The 16,632-nt window shown below is 41.9% G+C and overlaps 1 protein-coding gene across 4 annotated transcripts in view; it reads right to left on the bottom strand.

Annotated features, from left to right (window-relative positions):
• EFCAB11 (EF-hand calcium binding domain 11) overlaps positions 1 to 16,632 on the bottom strand; it is a 174,643-nt gene that overhangs the window by 7,726 nt on the left and 150,285 nt on the right. For 3 of the 4 annotated variants that reach the window (XR_004432354.1, XR_004432353.1, XM_033191638.1), the window contains one exon: positions 554 to 749. Coding sequence is in view for 2 of the 4 variants with exons in the window: in XM_033191638.1 (XP_033047529.1) it covers positions 668 to 749 (82 nt within the window). In the remaining 2 variants the exon portion in view is untranslated. Of the gene's footprint in view, positions 1 to 553; positions 750 to 16,632 lie in introns of those variants that run through there. The other variant, XM_033191639.1, reaches the window with a different exon arrangement.

The following is a 16,632-nucleotide window of genomic DNA, read 5'->3' as shown; positions in this document are numbered from 1 at the left end:
GATTGTAGGCATGAGCCTATCTTAGAGAAGTCTTAAGCCTGTGCTTCCCAAGGCCTGGCTTATTGCTTGGAACATAGTAAGTACTCTGTATGTGTAGGTGCTATTATTTGTTCAACCAATGCTGAGCAAATGAAGGAAACTGGCACCACTGGCAGGAAAAGGCTGGCCCTCTGCAGATATTAGAAGCTGATGAGATTCAGGGACCCAAGGTGGGATGGTGAGGACAATGAAGTGAGTGAGTGGAGCACCCTAGTCTGCAGTGTGGAGAGGGTAGGGGGCGAGAAGAGTGAGGAGGAAGGGGACCACCAGTGCCATCCCCAGCCCCAGCTCTAGCAATGGCAGCCTGACTTAGGTCTGCTGGCCACACAGAAGGAGACCCCTGGCAGCAACCACCTCTAGGATTCTGAGATGCAAGTCCATCATCAGCATCCAAAAATAATGATTAAAAGTTTAGTCAATTACTTATTGCATGCCTGTGCCAAAATATCTCCCATAACCCATATATGTGTGTGTGTATAAATACACATATACACCTGCTATGTACCCACAAAAATTAAAAATTTTTTAAATGTTTAATCACAAGTCTGTAGTATAACATCATTAGTAGAGTCTGCTGACATTACAATCTATTGATCTCCCCAGAGTTACCAAAAGTATTTCACAATAGTTAGGCTTCCTTCTGTCCATAGTTCAGGGCATATTCAAAGTCTCTAGAGCTGACGTGACCATCTGAGTCTCGATCTACTTCCCTGGAAAATGAAACAAAAAGTCATTTACACATTATTCTCGTTAACACCTATACACCAAGAGCACATTAGAATCTTTATTTATTTGCATGTCTGTGTGACAGAGGAACCTGTTTCATCTACTTGAAGGCTGAGATTGATGCCTTTTTTTTCACTGATAATAAATGTTTGCAAAAAAGAAAGGGTATTTATTAAAACTTACAGAAATAATATATTCCACATACTTAAAGAGATGAAGCAGATTATATACAGATTATATAAGACAAATACACAGATTATATAAGAAAAAAAGAAATGGCTCTTTTTAATTATCTTACACATGTCTTTCTGTGATATGTCAAAAACTTATGCAGGCCAGATGCAGTGGCTCACACCTGTAATCCCAGCACTTTGGGAGGCCAAGGCTGGTGGGTCACCTGAGGTCAGGAGTTCCACAGCAGCCTGGCCAACATGGTGAAATCCCATGTCTACTAAAAATACAAAAAATTAGCCAGGCATGGTGGCAGGTACCTGTAATCCCAGCTACTCGGGAGGCTGAGGCAGGAGAATTGCTTGAACCTGGGAGGGAGGCAGAGGTTGCAGTGAGCAGAGATCACGCCACTGCACTCCAGCCTGGGTGACAGAGCAAGACTCCATCTCAATTAAGAAAAAAAAAAAGTGTGTTTGAAAGCATAACTGAGGAGTAGTGGTTCCAAGTCCTCTTTGGGGGGCATTCTAAAACAATGCCTTACAAGTAGCTCCTGCGGTTGATGCCAATCATATTTTGTTCAAACATCAAATTCGTACCAACCATGACACAGGACTTTTTAAAGCAAAGACTGGCCCAAGCAAGAGAGCCACTAATCACTGTAATAGTTTTAAAGCAGGCTTTTAAAATATTGAATTCTAAAATAAACTTTCTGAATATTTCATGCCAAAGTCTCTGAAGTCTATAATGGTTCTGGATAGAGTGATGATAATTTTTCATTCTTTTGAAGTAGAGAAAAATCCCTACTTCTCTGCCCCAGGGCAAAACCATGTTGCAGTGTGTTCGTATAAAATGACTGCAGACTGCGGAGGCCATTATTCTTATTACTTCTTTTGGTAAAATATACATGATGATTTCATGCTACACAGGACCAAAAGTATAGTGTCAAATCTCTTCTAAGGGATTAGAAATAATCAGTATCACGTTACTAACTACAGAATATAAATCATCCCTTTTATTAAATTAGATAATTGAAGATTCTTAATATTGCCTAAGTATTTTTTCCCAAGGAATTGGATTAGATAAACAGCCTTTTTTCTTTCCACTCTGAACTGGTATGGGTGAACTATAAATCTCAGACGGTGAGTTAAGCGAATAACCTAGAAAAATAATGTTTAGAACAAACTGCTTCTGATAATATTTTGTGTGTGAGTGTGCTTATTCACTTATTGAGATGCTGAATGCTTGTAGAGAAGCGAGTCCCTTTGCCTGACTTTCTCAGTAAACGACCTCATTGTTATTGTATTAACTTTTTTTTTTTTTTTTGAGACGGAGTCTCGCTCTGTCACCCGGCCTGGAGTGCAGTGGCTGGATCTCAGCTCACTGCAAGCTCCACCTCCCGGGTTTACGCCATTCTCCTGCCTCAGCCTCCGAGTAGCTGGGACTACAGGCGCCCACCACCTCGCCTGGCTAGTTTTTTGTATTTTTTAGTAGAGACAGGGTTTCACTGTGTTAGCCAGGATAGTCTCGATCTCCTGAGCTCGTGATCCGCCCGTCTCGGCCTCCCAAAGTGCTGGGATTACAGGCTTGAGCCACCGCGCCCGGCCCAACTTTTTTTTTGAGATGGAGTCTCACTGTGTCACCCAGGTTGGAGGGCAGTGGCGCAATCTCGGCTCACTGTGACCTCCACCTCTCCGGCTCAAGCAATCTTCCCACCTCAGCCTCCCGAGTAGCTAAGAATACAGGCACACGGCACCATGCCTGGCTACTTTTTGTATTTTTTTGGTAAAGATGGGGTTTCTCTATGTTGCCAGGCTGGTCTCAAACTCCTGAGCTCAAGCCATCCCCCTGCCTCGGCCTCTCAAACTGCTGGGATTACAGGGCATGAGCCACTGTGCCCCGCCTGTTCTTGTATTAAGTTCTGATTTTTCTTGCTGCCTTTGCCAGAGCTTTCCATCATAAAATGAGCATAGTATAACCAAGAACTGTTAAAACTGGAAAGTTTATTCAAAATGGGTGGGGTGGCATTTTATTCACATAATGAATGGCAGGGCATTATCATTTTAAATTTATATTTCAAATGAGACATGCTGAAATACTTTGTCTTTTGACTTTTCGTCCTCATCACATATATACAAGCAGGTCTGGTCATCTCAAGGAGAGTGCAGAGGAAATTCAAGTTCAGGGCTATCATTTTAAAAGCTAACAAATACTGTTTTTCATTGCAGACGGAATCATTCTGAAGAAGGAAGGTCTCATAGCACCCACATTCAAATCACTGTGACAGAAAAGATGTGTGGTGGGTAGAATTAGTGACTGGCTGAGGAGAGGAAGGAAATGTCAGCAGGTAAAAAGCCCCTTGTTTCTGTCACAGCATTCAACCCTAACATGAGTTTGTTCTGGTTTTGAAACTAGAATACGTTGTTTGGGTGTCATCAACAACCCCTCAGCACTAAAAAATTCAGCCTCCTCACCCCCCAACCCTGACGCGAAAGAAACTTGAGGAGGGCAAGACCTTTGTCTTGTTTGCTGCTGTGGCCCCACTTCCTGCCCCACGGCAGAGGATGAATGTTGAATGAATGAATTTGTGGAATAAATGAATCTGAGGAAACAGCTGATAATATTATAGAAAATCTATTACCTTGCAGGAGGTACTAGGGGATTAAAGAAAGAAACTATCACCTCATTGTCTTCACTGAGTCTAAAAACGCTTGTGGCCTGGCATGATGGCTCATGCCTGTAATCCCAGCACTTTGGGAGGCTCGGGTGGGTGGATCACCTGAGGTCAGGAGTTCGAGACCAGCCTGGCCAATGTGGTGAAACCCCATCTCTACTAAAAATACAATAATTAGGCAGGCATGGTGGTGCATGCCTGGAATCCCAGCTACTCGGAAGGCTGAGGCAGGAGAATTGCTTGAACCCGGGAGGTGGAGGTTGCAGTGAGCCAAGATCGTGCCATTGCACTCCAGCCTGGGCGAAAAGAGCAAAACTCAATCTCATAAATAAATAAACAAAGAAACGCCTGAGAAACACCTTAGACACATCATTCAGGGATCTGTAAGTAACTCAGTTACAGTTTCCAGGCTCAACCACATTTTGCAAAACATAGACTAGGTATAGACAAGACCACATGAGAGATAAGCTTTGGAAAATGAGGCTCAAAACATGGGGCAGTGGAGCGGGGGAACCCCTTGAATGTCAGGCCGAACCACTTAGAGTTAAGAAGTAGGAAACTGTGAACCAGTGCAGAACTGGGTGCACATGTTCTAACCCATCCCATAGTCAAAGACCACGCACTTCAATCCAGTGAAGCAGCTGCCCTTTTACCAGACATAGGGATACAGGTATAGACACACATACAGACTTTTATCTCAGAAATGGCTTGCCAAAGGAATTAAAGTTTACACAGTGTAAAAGAGGAGAATTCATTGTTATTAACAATAACTGCTTCTAGAAATGTAGGTCCGGTGAAATTAAAGGCTTTTTTGCTGTGTTTGTTTTTGAGATGCAAAAGGGAGACCTGGAATTGATTTTGGGAGTAGAGACTCAAGACAGCAGAACTGGGCTGGGCGCGGCAGCTCACACCTGTAATCCCAGCACTTTGGGAGGCTGAGGTGGGTGGATCACTTGAGGTCAGGAGTTCGAGACCAGCCTGGCCAACATGGTGAAACCCCATCTCTATTAAAAAGACAAAAATTAGATAGGCATGGTGGCACGTGCCTGTAATCCCAGGTACTTCGGAGGCTGAGGCAGGAGAATCGCTTGAGCCTGGGAGATGGAGGCTGCAGTGAGCTGAGTTCACACTCCAGCCTGGGTGACAGAGCCAGATCCCATCTCAAAAAAGAAAAAAAAAAAAAAAAAAAGAGAGTGAGAACTGCTCTGTATTACTTGGTATGAACAATTTAGGGCCATCTGGGAGGAAGAAGATGACAAGCCAAGACAGGAGAGGGTACAGGCACAGGGAGATGCCATATGAGAACAGTCATGAAATTCCCCAATGATGCGGTGACCAAAAGTCCTTCAATTAACTGTTACATCTCCTATGTACTTCCAAATTGTTTGTATTACCTGTTCTAACCTCTCCCCCATCTTCACCAAGAAGCATGCCAGGCACACACACACTATGGGGGATGGTGACTTTGGGGTGTCAGTGTTGAGTCAGGGGCTGAAGATTGAGTCAGAAGATGAGCTCTGTCTGAAGGTGCAGCAGAGACCAGGAAAAGCAAACAGGGAATGGCAGGATGATCCATCCACTGAATTCTTTCAGAGAAATGAGTACTCAGAGCCATAAGCCTTCTAGGAATTTGCAAGACTCTTGGGAAGTGCTTCATAATCCCCCAGGTGTAGAACGGAGGTTCCAGGCAAAACTCTATGCACTTCAAAGTACATGAAGACCTCAGATGATACTAGGATACATTCCAAATTTGCAGAACTCGACTCAGTCCATTCAGTTGAATTCCAACAGTTTTCAAATTTGTTGAAGTACAAATATTTTGATTCATTGTATTAAAAAGTGGTTATAGGCCAGGCACGGTGGTGCACACCTGTAATCCCAGCACTTTGGGAGGCTGTGGCAGGTGGATCACTGGAGGTCAGGAGTTCAAGACCAGCCTGGGCAAAATGGTGAAACCCCGTCTCTACTAAAAATACAAAAATTAGCTGGGTGTGGTGACGCACGCCTATAATCCCAGCTACTGGGGAGGCTGAGGCAGGAGAATCGGTTGAACCCGGGAGGTGGAGGTTGCAGTGAGCTGAGATCGCGCCACTGCACTCCAGCCTGGGAGACACAGCAAGACTCCATCTCAAAAAAAAAAAAAAAAAAAGTGGTTATAATTACTTTCATCAGCATGAATGTTAGCATTTTTCTCTCTCACATCCAGATTTGTTACACAAGATTCTAATTGCTCTTTTTGGTGGTGCTGTGTGGGCTTCAACAGCCCAGGCTGGATGCTTCCCTGAGCCAGAGCTAAGAGGTCTCAACCCTGAAGGAGCCAGGGTTTTACACTGGGAGACTTTTATTAAGATTATTAATAAAAGGGTGGGAACATATTGCTCTAATACATTCTGAAGGAAAACCTAGGGTTTTTTAAATTAAAAAAATGTCAATAGTTGGCTGGGTGTAGTGGCTCAAGCATGTAATCCCAGCACTTTGGGAGGCCAAGGCGGGCAGATCATGAGGTCAGGAGTTTGAGACCAGCCTGACCAACATAGTGAAACCCTATCTCTACTAAAAATACAAGGGCGTGGTGGCGGGTGCCTGTAATCCCAGCTACTTGGGAGGCTGAGGCAGAAGAATCACTTGAACTCAGAAGGCAGAGGTTGCAGTGAGCCAAGATCACACCACTGGACTCCAGCTCAGGCGACAGTGCGAGACTCTGTCTCAAAAAACAAACCAAACCAAACCAAAACAAAAGTAAGTAGTCAGTGTTTCTCACAGGCAGTAAATGTTTCTTGTATGAAAATGTTGACATCATAACAATTTCTTAGAATGTTCTGAAAGTGGTTATTTCTTGGAAAATCATTTCCTTGTAAAATAATTCAGGGGTACCCCATAAATAAGTCCAAGTCTCCAAAGCCAGGCTTCAGACTAGAGTACTTGCTTTTACCCAAGTTACTTAAAAAAAAAAAAAAAACAACTCAAATGTCCATCTGTGACAAACTGGATTAAGAAAATGTGGCACATATACACCATGGAATACTATGCAGCCATAAAAAAGGATGAGTTTGTGTCCTTTGTAGGGACATGGATGCAGCTGGAAACCATCATTCTTAGCAAACTATCACAAGAAGAGAAAACCAAACACCGCATGTTCTCACTCATAGGTGGGAACTGAACAATGAGATCACTTGGACTCGGGAAGGGGAACATCACACACTGGGGCTTATCATGGGGAGGGGGAGGGGGGAAGGATTGCATTGGGGAGTTATACATGATATAAATGATGAATTGATGGGTGCTGACGAGTTGATGGGTGCAGCACACCAACATGGCACAAGTATACATATGTAACAAACCTGCAAGTTATGCACATGTACCCTAGAACTTAAAGTATAATAAAAATAAATAAAGAAAGAAAGAAAGAAAGAAAAAGGAAATGGTTTAAATTTTATTACATTAAAACAATGGAATCTTTTCTATTAAAATTACATAAAGACTATGAAAGTGATATTTTTTAAGTGGGAACAAGAATACAGAATGGTATATGTATCATCATTGCAATGTTTTCATTTTTTAATTTTAATTTTAATTAATTAATTAATTAATTTAGAGACAGAGTCTTGCTTAATTAATTAATTTTTTTTTTTTTTTTTTTTTTTTTTTTTTTTTTTTGAGACGGAGTCTCGCTCTGTCGCCCAGGCTGGAGTGCTGTGGCCGGATCTCGGCTCACTGCAAGCTCCGCCTCCCGGGTTCACGCCATTCTCCTGCCTCAGCCTCCCGAGCAGCTGGGACTACAGGCGCCCACCACCTCGCCCGGCTAGTTTTTTGTATTTTTTAGTAGAGACGGGGTTTCACCGTGTTAGCCAGGATGGTCTCGATCTCCTGACCTCGTGATCCACCCGACTCGGCCTCCCAAAGTGCTGGGATTACAGGCTTGAGCCACCGCGCCCGGCCAATTAATTAATTAATTTAGAGACAGAGTCTTGCTCTGTTACCCAGGCTGGAGTGCAATGGCACGATCTCGGCTCACTGCAACCTCCGCCTCCCAGGTTCAAGCGATTCTCCTGCCTCAGCCTCCCAAGTAGCTGGAATTACAGGCATGCACGTACAGCTAATTTTTTGTAGTTTTAGTAGAAATGGGGTTTCACCATGTTGACCAGGCTGTTCTCAAACTCCTGACCTCAAATGATCCACCTGCCTTGGCCTCCCATAGTGCTGAGATTATAGGCGTGAGCTACTGTGGTCGGCCCCATAATTGCAATTTTATAAATGTTTATATTCTTTCAGGCAGAAGCTAAAGGTTATATGCTACACAGAAACTTGTCTTATGAAGATGGTAGGGTTTTGGGCAATTCTATCTTAAGATATTCCTTAATATTACTTATATATTTTTACCTGAAAGAATATTTTCTTTCTTTTTAATCTGAATTTTCCAAACAATTGGCCTTATTTCAAATTGTATAAATCCACAATAGCTAGAGCTGGGCTTCTCAATGTCAGCACAACTGACATTTTGGACCAGACAATGCTCTGATATAGCAGACAGGGGGCTGTCCTGGGCACTGCAGGATGTTTAGCAGCATCTCTGGCCTCTCTACCTGCTAGATGTTGGTAGGACCCTCTCCCACCCCTCATGCCCAATCGTGACAGCCAAAAATGTCTCCAGAAATTGCCAAGTGTCCCTTGGGGGACACAATCACTCCAGTTGAGAACCCTTGAGCTAGAGGAATCACAGTTTAAGGCAATCCTTTCGAACATTCCAGCTAAATCTACACTTACTGATATAATTGCTTTAAGGACTTTTTCTTAAAAAAAAAAAAAGTGATTTCAGGGTCAGCTGAGGCACATGTTTCTCAGATCATGCAGAAGATTGTCCCAACACTCTCAGGTTTTGAAATGAGCCCAGAGAGGACCCCACTGGAGAGGCAAACTCCTGCTGGTGGTAACAGGGCCTGTGCCAGACATATCTGTGTTCCCAACAAAAGCACTGACAGATAGTAATTATTTTGTGTCACTGTGATAATCACATGAGATTTTGAAAGTTGACGCCGTATTTGATTCACCGGAAACATGAATGAGAAATTTAATGTGGAGGCCAAGATTTAAGTGAGAAGTTTTCTTAGTGGGGTTTTCGGGGTGGGGGAAAAGGGAGAGATCAGCTTTTTCTTTTTGATTCTTTATGGAGTAATTTAAACCAAAGTCAAAACTGCCATTACATTAGGGACAAAGCTGTCATACTGACTGAACAGTGAAAGTAAAAATTACCCTCCAAGCAAGGCGCCCCTGCTGGGGATGAGAGGACCCGCCAATTGAAGATGTAATGATGACTCCCTCTCCCGCAAGCAGCCTTCTCTTCTGAGGAGCCCGCTGCTGCTTCCCACTGGTGTGCTTGCCTCTTCGTTGATGAGAGTCCTGCAGGGCTCTACAGCAATTCAACTGGTAATGTGTTTATTAATTTTACCTTTTTAAAGACATGTGTTAAGAAAAGCCATTCGGATACGCAGGGAAGACTAAAGAGATATGCAGATGATTTCTGGTGTCTTCTAGGCTCCGACATGACTCTGGCAGATGTGCTGCATTCTCTTCGGTGTGTACTGGGGTCCCTTTGTGCCCATCCCACACTATGCAACCTTCTTTGACACCAGCCGCTGCTGGGAAAGCCTTGCCCGAGCCAGTAACATTATCTTTTGCTATTTGGGACTGCTCTGATACCTGGGGTGGCACCCCCTGTCCCCTAAACATGGAAGCATGAAAAAGAAGGTGTTAAGGCCCTCTTCAGGCACAGAGCAGGTAGAACTTCTTGACCAATTTACACTCCAGCTCACTCTGCTGTTTTCTCTTTCCTTCATTGTGCATGGCTCCAGTCTCAGGCTGGTAATTAACACTTAAAAGCCTGTGCACGAATTATTGAATCAGTGTACCAAAGGAGCACAGGACTGTTGTGGAGATGTCACCCTTATGGTATGAAAAGGCTGTTGCAATACCAAGCCTCACCTCTGCATCCCAGATGTCCACATGTGGGTAGAACAGAGCAGGTGGCACCCCTTGACCAATGAGGCATGAGGACCAGGGAATAATGGTTCTCTGCTTCGGTGCTTCACGTAGACAACTCTGCAGTCATTCTCTTGGCTCTTCGGAGGTTCTGGTAGGATCAAGCTCCAATCGCTCATAGTAGTAATGAGCTTGGTGACAGACACTTGTACTCCCTCATTCTCTGTTTCACAACAACCTGTACACAAGCCTTCATCAGCCTCTGCTTTCAAGAAGAACCCAGGTTAAGATACAATGGAAAGTTTATTTTGAGAGATGAAACTTCACACAGAGCATTTAAATTGCCATTAGCAATAGCACATCATACGAGATTCTCATTCAAGTAAAAGAGATCTCACTACTTGAAAGAGATCAGACTATTCCTCTATTTGCAAAATGCTTTTTTTTTTTGGAGGAAATTAAATAGTGTCTTTAAGAAGAGCGCTGAAGTTTCAAGTTCCAAGCAATTAAAATGCCAGAGTTAACCAGAAAAAAAACACTGCAGCAGTCTTTTTACTGTCTAATATACATGTCTTATTAATAATATTTAGTTCATTAATAATAAATAGTATTATTGGACTTTAAGTGCTCCTTCAGAGTGAGGACAAGGTATTCCTGAATATAAGATTCTGATAGGGTTCTTTTGGATGCAGAGGTATAGTTATGATCTGATCATAAGCAAGTGCTGGACCTGGCTGTTTAGGATGAACTGTGAAGTATAAGAGAATGCCCAGTTCAGGCCAGGAAGAAAGAATGACACAAGCCAGGCAAAATGGTGGCCTCATTAGCACTCAGCTCAGCCTGCTAGACTAACAGTTCCATGGACATTGTTGGTTTCTTCCCCAACATCCATCCTACCTGCTCTGTGCCATGCGGCAGCTGTGTGATTGTGAGGGAACAGATCTCCGCCCCAGCTCTAGAAGTGGGATCTCACTGGCCTTAAGCAATGACTGTAATCCCACTCTCCTTACCACAGTGACTGGGTCAAGGATTGATTGGCTTAAGCCAGTTAACACATGTCATTCCTCCCCTGGCCACTACTGATTGGTAAAGAATTGGTACAAACATTATGAAGTCTAGGAATTTTGTTTGCAAGTTGAGAAGCTCTTTCAATGCGGACACCTGAGATGCAGAGGCGAGGCTTGCTATTGCAACAGCCTTTTCCTACCATAAGCGTGCAATTTCCACAACAGTTCTATGCTCCAACGGTACATTGATTCAATAATTTGTGCACAGGCTTTTACGTGTTAATTACCAGCTTGAGACTGGAGCTATATGTATAATGAAGGAAAGAGTCAGAGAACAGCACAGTGAGCTGGAGCCTAAACAAACCATGCCTGAAGCCTCCCCTATGTCAAGACTCTTAGTCACTGACCCAATAAATTCCCTGTGTTGTTTAAGGCAGGATGAAATGGATTTTTTGCTACTTGGAAATGAAAGCATCCTGACATACAAAGGATCCTGTCTGAAATATTTTCCAAACCTTGAAGTATTTGGAACTTGATGGTCAGACAGCAGATACTCAATGAACATAGCAGTTTTGAAATGATTATTCCATTTTAAAGAAACCATAAATAATTTAGATTTCTCCTTGGATGCTAGTTCAAGATTCTGGATTACGCTCCTCAGCTCTGCATTCTAAAGAAGTAACTTGCTTGCTGTATCCAACAGAAAGTTCTGCTTATGGTGCCTTAATTGTGATTCTTAAGGCACTGAAGAGGCTATTGAGGGGACTAATATATATTTTCCCTAACAAGTGATGGAATAAATTCTCCAGTCCAAGAAAAAAGGAAAAATGTATGTAAAATACAGCCACAGCTTGCCAAAGTGATTAACCATAAATAATGACTCACTTTTTCCTATTTACTAAATTTTAAGAACGAGGAATCTCATTGACAGCTTGAAATATTTTAAAAGGGAGAAAATATAATTTCAGTATGTCATTTCAGATGATTGACTACTTGTAGACATGTGGATAAATGCAATCAACATATAGCCCAAGGCCTTGGGCTATACTTCCAGGAAATAATTTGATATTCCTTCTCTATCAAGTGTTTTAACAGAGCTGCTAATAAACAGGGATATGATTGTGTTGCTAATGTTGATTCTCTGGAAGAGAAATGGCAATGTAAGAAAACAGCACAGATCAGACAGCTTTCAGGACAAAGTACAAAAGTGCATCTTCGAACTAATAATAACAAATCTGTTTCCTACACTTCTGAGTCACTAAGATCTTCCATTCTTCCCCCCATGCAGTAAATGTACCACAGGCCCACTCTGAATATGGCAGGGAGACAGTGTGGTCCAGGAGAAATCTCCCAGGAGGGAGCTCTCTGCTCAGTTAGGTTGCTGCCAAGTCCTGGGCAAGTTTCTCAACTGCTATGACTTTGAAGCTGCCCACTTGTCAAGCTGAATGGCTAGGCTAGATGATTGCTAAGATTTGGTCCAGTTCTCAATTTTGATGAATCTAAGCTGGATCTTAGTTATACAACTAGTATCTTTCTATGCAGAAAATTGGAAAATGCAACCCAACTCCTGTTAGCCATGTTTAGCCTTTAAAAAAAAAAGTAGTTTGAACCTTTGACCCTGTGGACATTTATAAGCAACCATAAGCATATATAAATGTAAAGAAAAAAGATCCTACCATCAACAATGTGAAATATTAGTGGAGATAAAGCCATTTCTATTTCAAATATATAATCACTTCAGCTGAGATACCCAGTATCATCTTGAACTTGATTATGAGATAAAAGAAATGGGACAGAGATGGCAATCATTTAATCTCTTAAGAACAGCTATTCTGAAGAGCTTTTCACTCTATGCTCAATAGATTTCTAGCAGGTTATGATCTGGCTAGAAAGAAAGCATAATGATGAAGAAAATTATGTTTTCAATAACACAGGCTTTTTACAGTACAAGTCCTTCCACAAAGGAGGCAATAAAATGAACTCTGACCACTTTAACAGATGGCATAATGGCTCAGTGCACAGATGTGGCCTCTCTGAAAGCAACAAGTTCATCTCCTTGACTGGAGGTTTAGGAATGAGCTGAACTTTCAAGTGTAATGTAGGAAAGATTACATACTTCCATACAAGAAAGCTGAGTATTAGTGGGTTCAGAGGCTTGGAGAGATGGACTAAAAGAATAAGGCTTAATGAGTTTCATTTTGCTAATGCAACAAATAGAGTTGAAGTTGAAATGTGAACTATAAATATCAAGCCATTTGTAAATGCCCTCCTAATTACATTGTTAGCCATTGTTTAGATGGAAGCTTGCCTTTTAAAAAGTATACTTCCTCAGAGTCAGAAAATACCAATTGTCAAATAATGCTTATTTTCTTTAATAGTATAATATTTTGAGTGGGATATATTTTTTATAATATGTGATAGAAGGACTGTAGAGTTTTTTGTTTACTTTCTTTGGGAAATTTGATAAATCAAAAGTTTATCTGGGAAAATAAGTATGCCATAAAATTAAAAATATTTTTAAAAATAATAATGTTATCAAAACAAAAATAAATCCTCAATTCAGTAATTAAAACAGCATGATTATTACTCAGGAATCAATGGATAAGAACAATGTCCAGAAATATGTATATATAGGAATTCTGTAAAAATCAAACAAGGCAATTCAAACGAGTGGGGATGGAACAGGTTGGCAGGAAAAGAAGCTGGGATAATTGGCTATCCATTTGGGGATGGGTGGAGTTTGACTCCATGGCAGAGCCTGCTTTGTGTTCAACAAAATTTACTTCCCTCTCTTCCGGGGAATATAGCTAGACTACATTTCCCAGCCTCCCTTGCAATGAGATGCAACCAGGAGTCCTGGCAATGAATGTTAATAATATAATGATATAGGAACAAAGACTAGCCGTTGCTCCATCTAATTAAAAGTATAATATTTCAAAGGCCTGTACAGGACCTTATAATCACCCTAGGGGCTGTGACATGGCCAAATCCTGAAGGATATTCTCATAACAGTGTTAGTAAATACTCACCAGTAAGTGAGTAATTTACTCTGTATATCTTGGTTGTAGAAAAATTATTTTAAAATTCTGTGAAGATAGATTTTTTTTCCATTAAATGAGAGTGCAGGAACTTATATAAAAATTAAGATTTGTTTTTAACAGCTTGTACTTTAGTTTTCAATAATCCATTTGAGAAAATAAGATTTTACATCTCAGCCCATTTCTCACGGATGCGATGTGCATCACTGAGCCACTAGGAAATTTGGCCTTAGTTCAGCATGACTATAATAAATTATTTATGTTTTCATTTACAACATGCTCCTAGCATTTAAAACCTCTGGGTCTGTGGACAATAATACATGACATAAAAAATGAATAACATTTCTTAATGAAACAATTCCCTCAAATTATCAAAAGCACTGTATTAATGGAGTCCACTCACAATAAAAAAAGTCACACCAAATGGAATGACCAAAAGGGCTTTTAACAAGAGAATTTCAGTCTAAAAGATAAAGGTTCAGAGGGCCATATACAAGCATTTAGAAAATTATGAAATGCATGAGGGGCGTGAATATGGGCAAATCAATCAAATCCTAGGATTAAAACTAAGGGACTCCAAGTCAAAGTTCAGAGGGGACATTTGAGGACTCAAATCTGGAGGTGCTTCTTCATCTAACAGTTAGAATTTGTTTTCTATCCCTGCAGTAATTCTCAAAGTTGGTATGGAGATGGGAGAAGAAAAAGGAACATACCGTGAGGGAGGTCTTACAAATTGCATATGACATCCTCATTCCCCAACCCCGTCCGCCTCGCTTCCTCTGCCCAGCACTAAGCATTACTCCTGAGATGGGTGACCGTTGTGCTGACTCTGGTGTGGAATTTGCCTTGCGGGTGGGGGAGGCGAAGAGTCCTCAGAGGTTTCCTGCCAGGAACACACACTGGCTCATGAGGGGTTTCAATATAGCGTAAGTCACAAAGGGACATTAGGATGTTGGGGAGCTCTTCCTACCCTTGGGAAGAAACTGCTCTCCCATAAATTGCCACACTAATACCAATTTCAGGGATTCAAATTACTGGCCCAGTCCAGCAAGACATTTTCTGCCCATTATCTAGTTTCTCCTGCCTCCAGGCAGGGCCACATCATTGATTATGGAGCATTTCAGCCACTAAAAAAGATCACGCTCATCATTAAAGACATTAAGTGTTGATCTGTGCTGGCTAAGTGACTTAAAAGGTTCGTGCCCTTCTAGTAACAACTCAAAGAGGCTATTTCAGGATATTTATTAAACAAATTAAGTATTTACATTATGCTCAAGCACAGAGGCACAGTCACCAAGTGCAGAAGTGTAAGAAGACAAAACCAAGAGAATTTATGTTGGGGAGAACGCGGCATTTTTAGTTCTTAGAAGTGGGGGCTGAGGAACCTCCAAATGCTTGAGAAAGAGACTGAATTGGGCAGGGGAAGTGTTCTGCCTCCCTCCGCCTGTCAATGGCATCCCAATGACCACCTCCTTAAAAGGGAATAAACAGCAATTAAAAACTGCAGAGACAATTTAGAAAATCTCCTTCAAGGCCTAAAGACTAAAGGAAACAGATATGTTAACCCTACAATTTTCCCCCACAATTTAAAATTTTAGGACCCGAATCGTGATGACCCGGATTTTAGAAGTATTTTCTGTAGCCTATGGTACACACTCTGGTGAAGGAACCCACGTTTTCTTGAACACAGTGACAGCCCATGAATGCTGCACCATCAATGTGACTGAGATTAGTGATCCTCTTCGCCTGCCTATGAACCTGCAGTGGGCAGAGGTCACCTATATCCTGTTCACTGTGCTGTTCCCAGTATTCGGCACAATGTCTGGCACACAGTGGTGTTCAATAAGTATCTGCTGAATATACGAGCATGTGAACGGGAGAGTTTGGAGAAGGGAGAAAGAACTCACCACTCCATGATCTTACATCAATTGCTGTGAAAATGTTGGCACTTGTCCTTCCATCAGCATAAGAACATTAGGATCCTGCTACTTAAATGTAAGACAGATGTTTCTCCCATTGTTATAGTCTTTATAGTTTTCATTTTTAATGGCCATATGCAATTTTATCAAATGGATTTATAATAAATTATTTTTTGTTGGACTTTTGAGTCAATCCAGTCTTTTTACTTTTATAAATGTATTACTGAACATGTTGAGTAACTATGCAGAGGCGGGTGGATCACCTGAGGTCAGGAGTTTGAGACCAGCCTGGCCAACATGGTGAAACCCTGTCTCTACTAAAAATATAAAAATTAGCCGGGCGTGGTGGCAGGCACCTGCAATCCCAGCTACTCGGGAGGCTGAGGCAGAAGAATCGCTTGAACTTGAGAGGCAAAGGTTGCAGTGAGCTGAGATCGTACCACTGCACTCTAGCCTGGGTGACAGAGTGAGACTGTCTCCAAAAAAAAAAAAAAAAGAAAGGAAAAAGAAATGGATTCTTGAGTTCAGTTACTCATTCACCAGGCAAACACTAAGAGCCCACTATGGTCCAGGCACAGTAGGTTCTGAAGATACATGGGTGAGCAGAAAACACAAGAGTACTTTTGAGCTTTTACCCAATCCTGGGAGAGAATTCTACAAGCAAAATTAAATAATTCTATTAATACAAGCAAAATAATATTACCAGTGTACTAAGTGCCCTGAAGGAGTGACAGAATGTTCTAGGAGAGGGTGGGACATAGGGGCGAGAACTGGGCAGCAGGTTGGGGGATCAGGACCTGGCTGAAATCTGAGAAGCAGGGAGCTAATAAGGGAGGTGCGGGAGGGGAAGAGCTCTCCAAGCAGAGGGAATAGCATATGCAAGGTCCTTGTAGCAGGACAGAGCAAGGTACATTCAAGGAACTGAAAGAAGGCAAATGTGACCAGGCACAGAGTGAGGATGATCATGGGGCCAAATCAGGCTGTGGGGTGCATGGGCTGGAACTATTCAGGTTCTGGAAGTCTATGTAAGGACTTTGGTCATGATCCAAAGAGTGATGGGAAGTCATCAAAGTGCTTCAAGTAGG

Source organism: Trachypithecus francoisi, unplaced genomic scaffold (genome assembly GCF_009764315.1).
Source record: "Trachypithecus francoisi isolate TF-2019V2 unplaced genomic scaffold, Tfra_2.0 Lachesis_group3, whole genome shotgun sequence".
NCBI classification, from domain to species: Eukaryota; Metazoa; Chordata; class Mammalia; order Primates; family Cercopithecidae; genus Trachypithecus; species Trachypithecus francoisi.
This window is presented reverse-complemented; position numbering and strand designations above follow the sequence as displayed.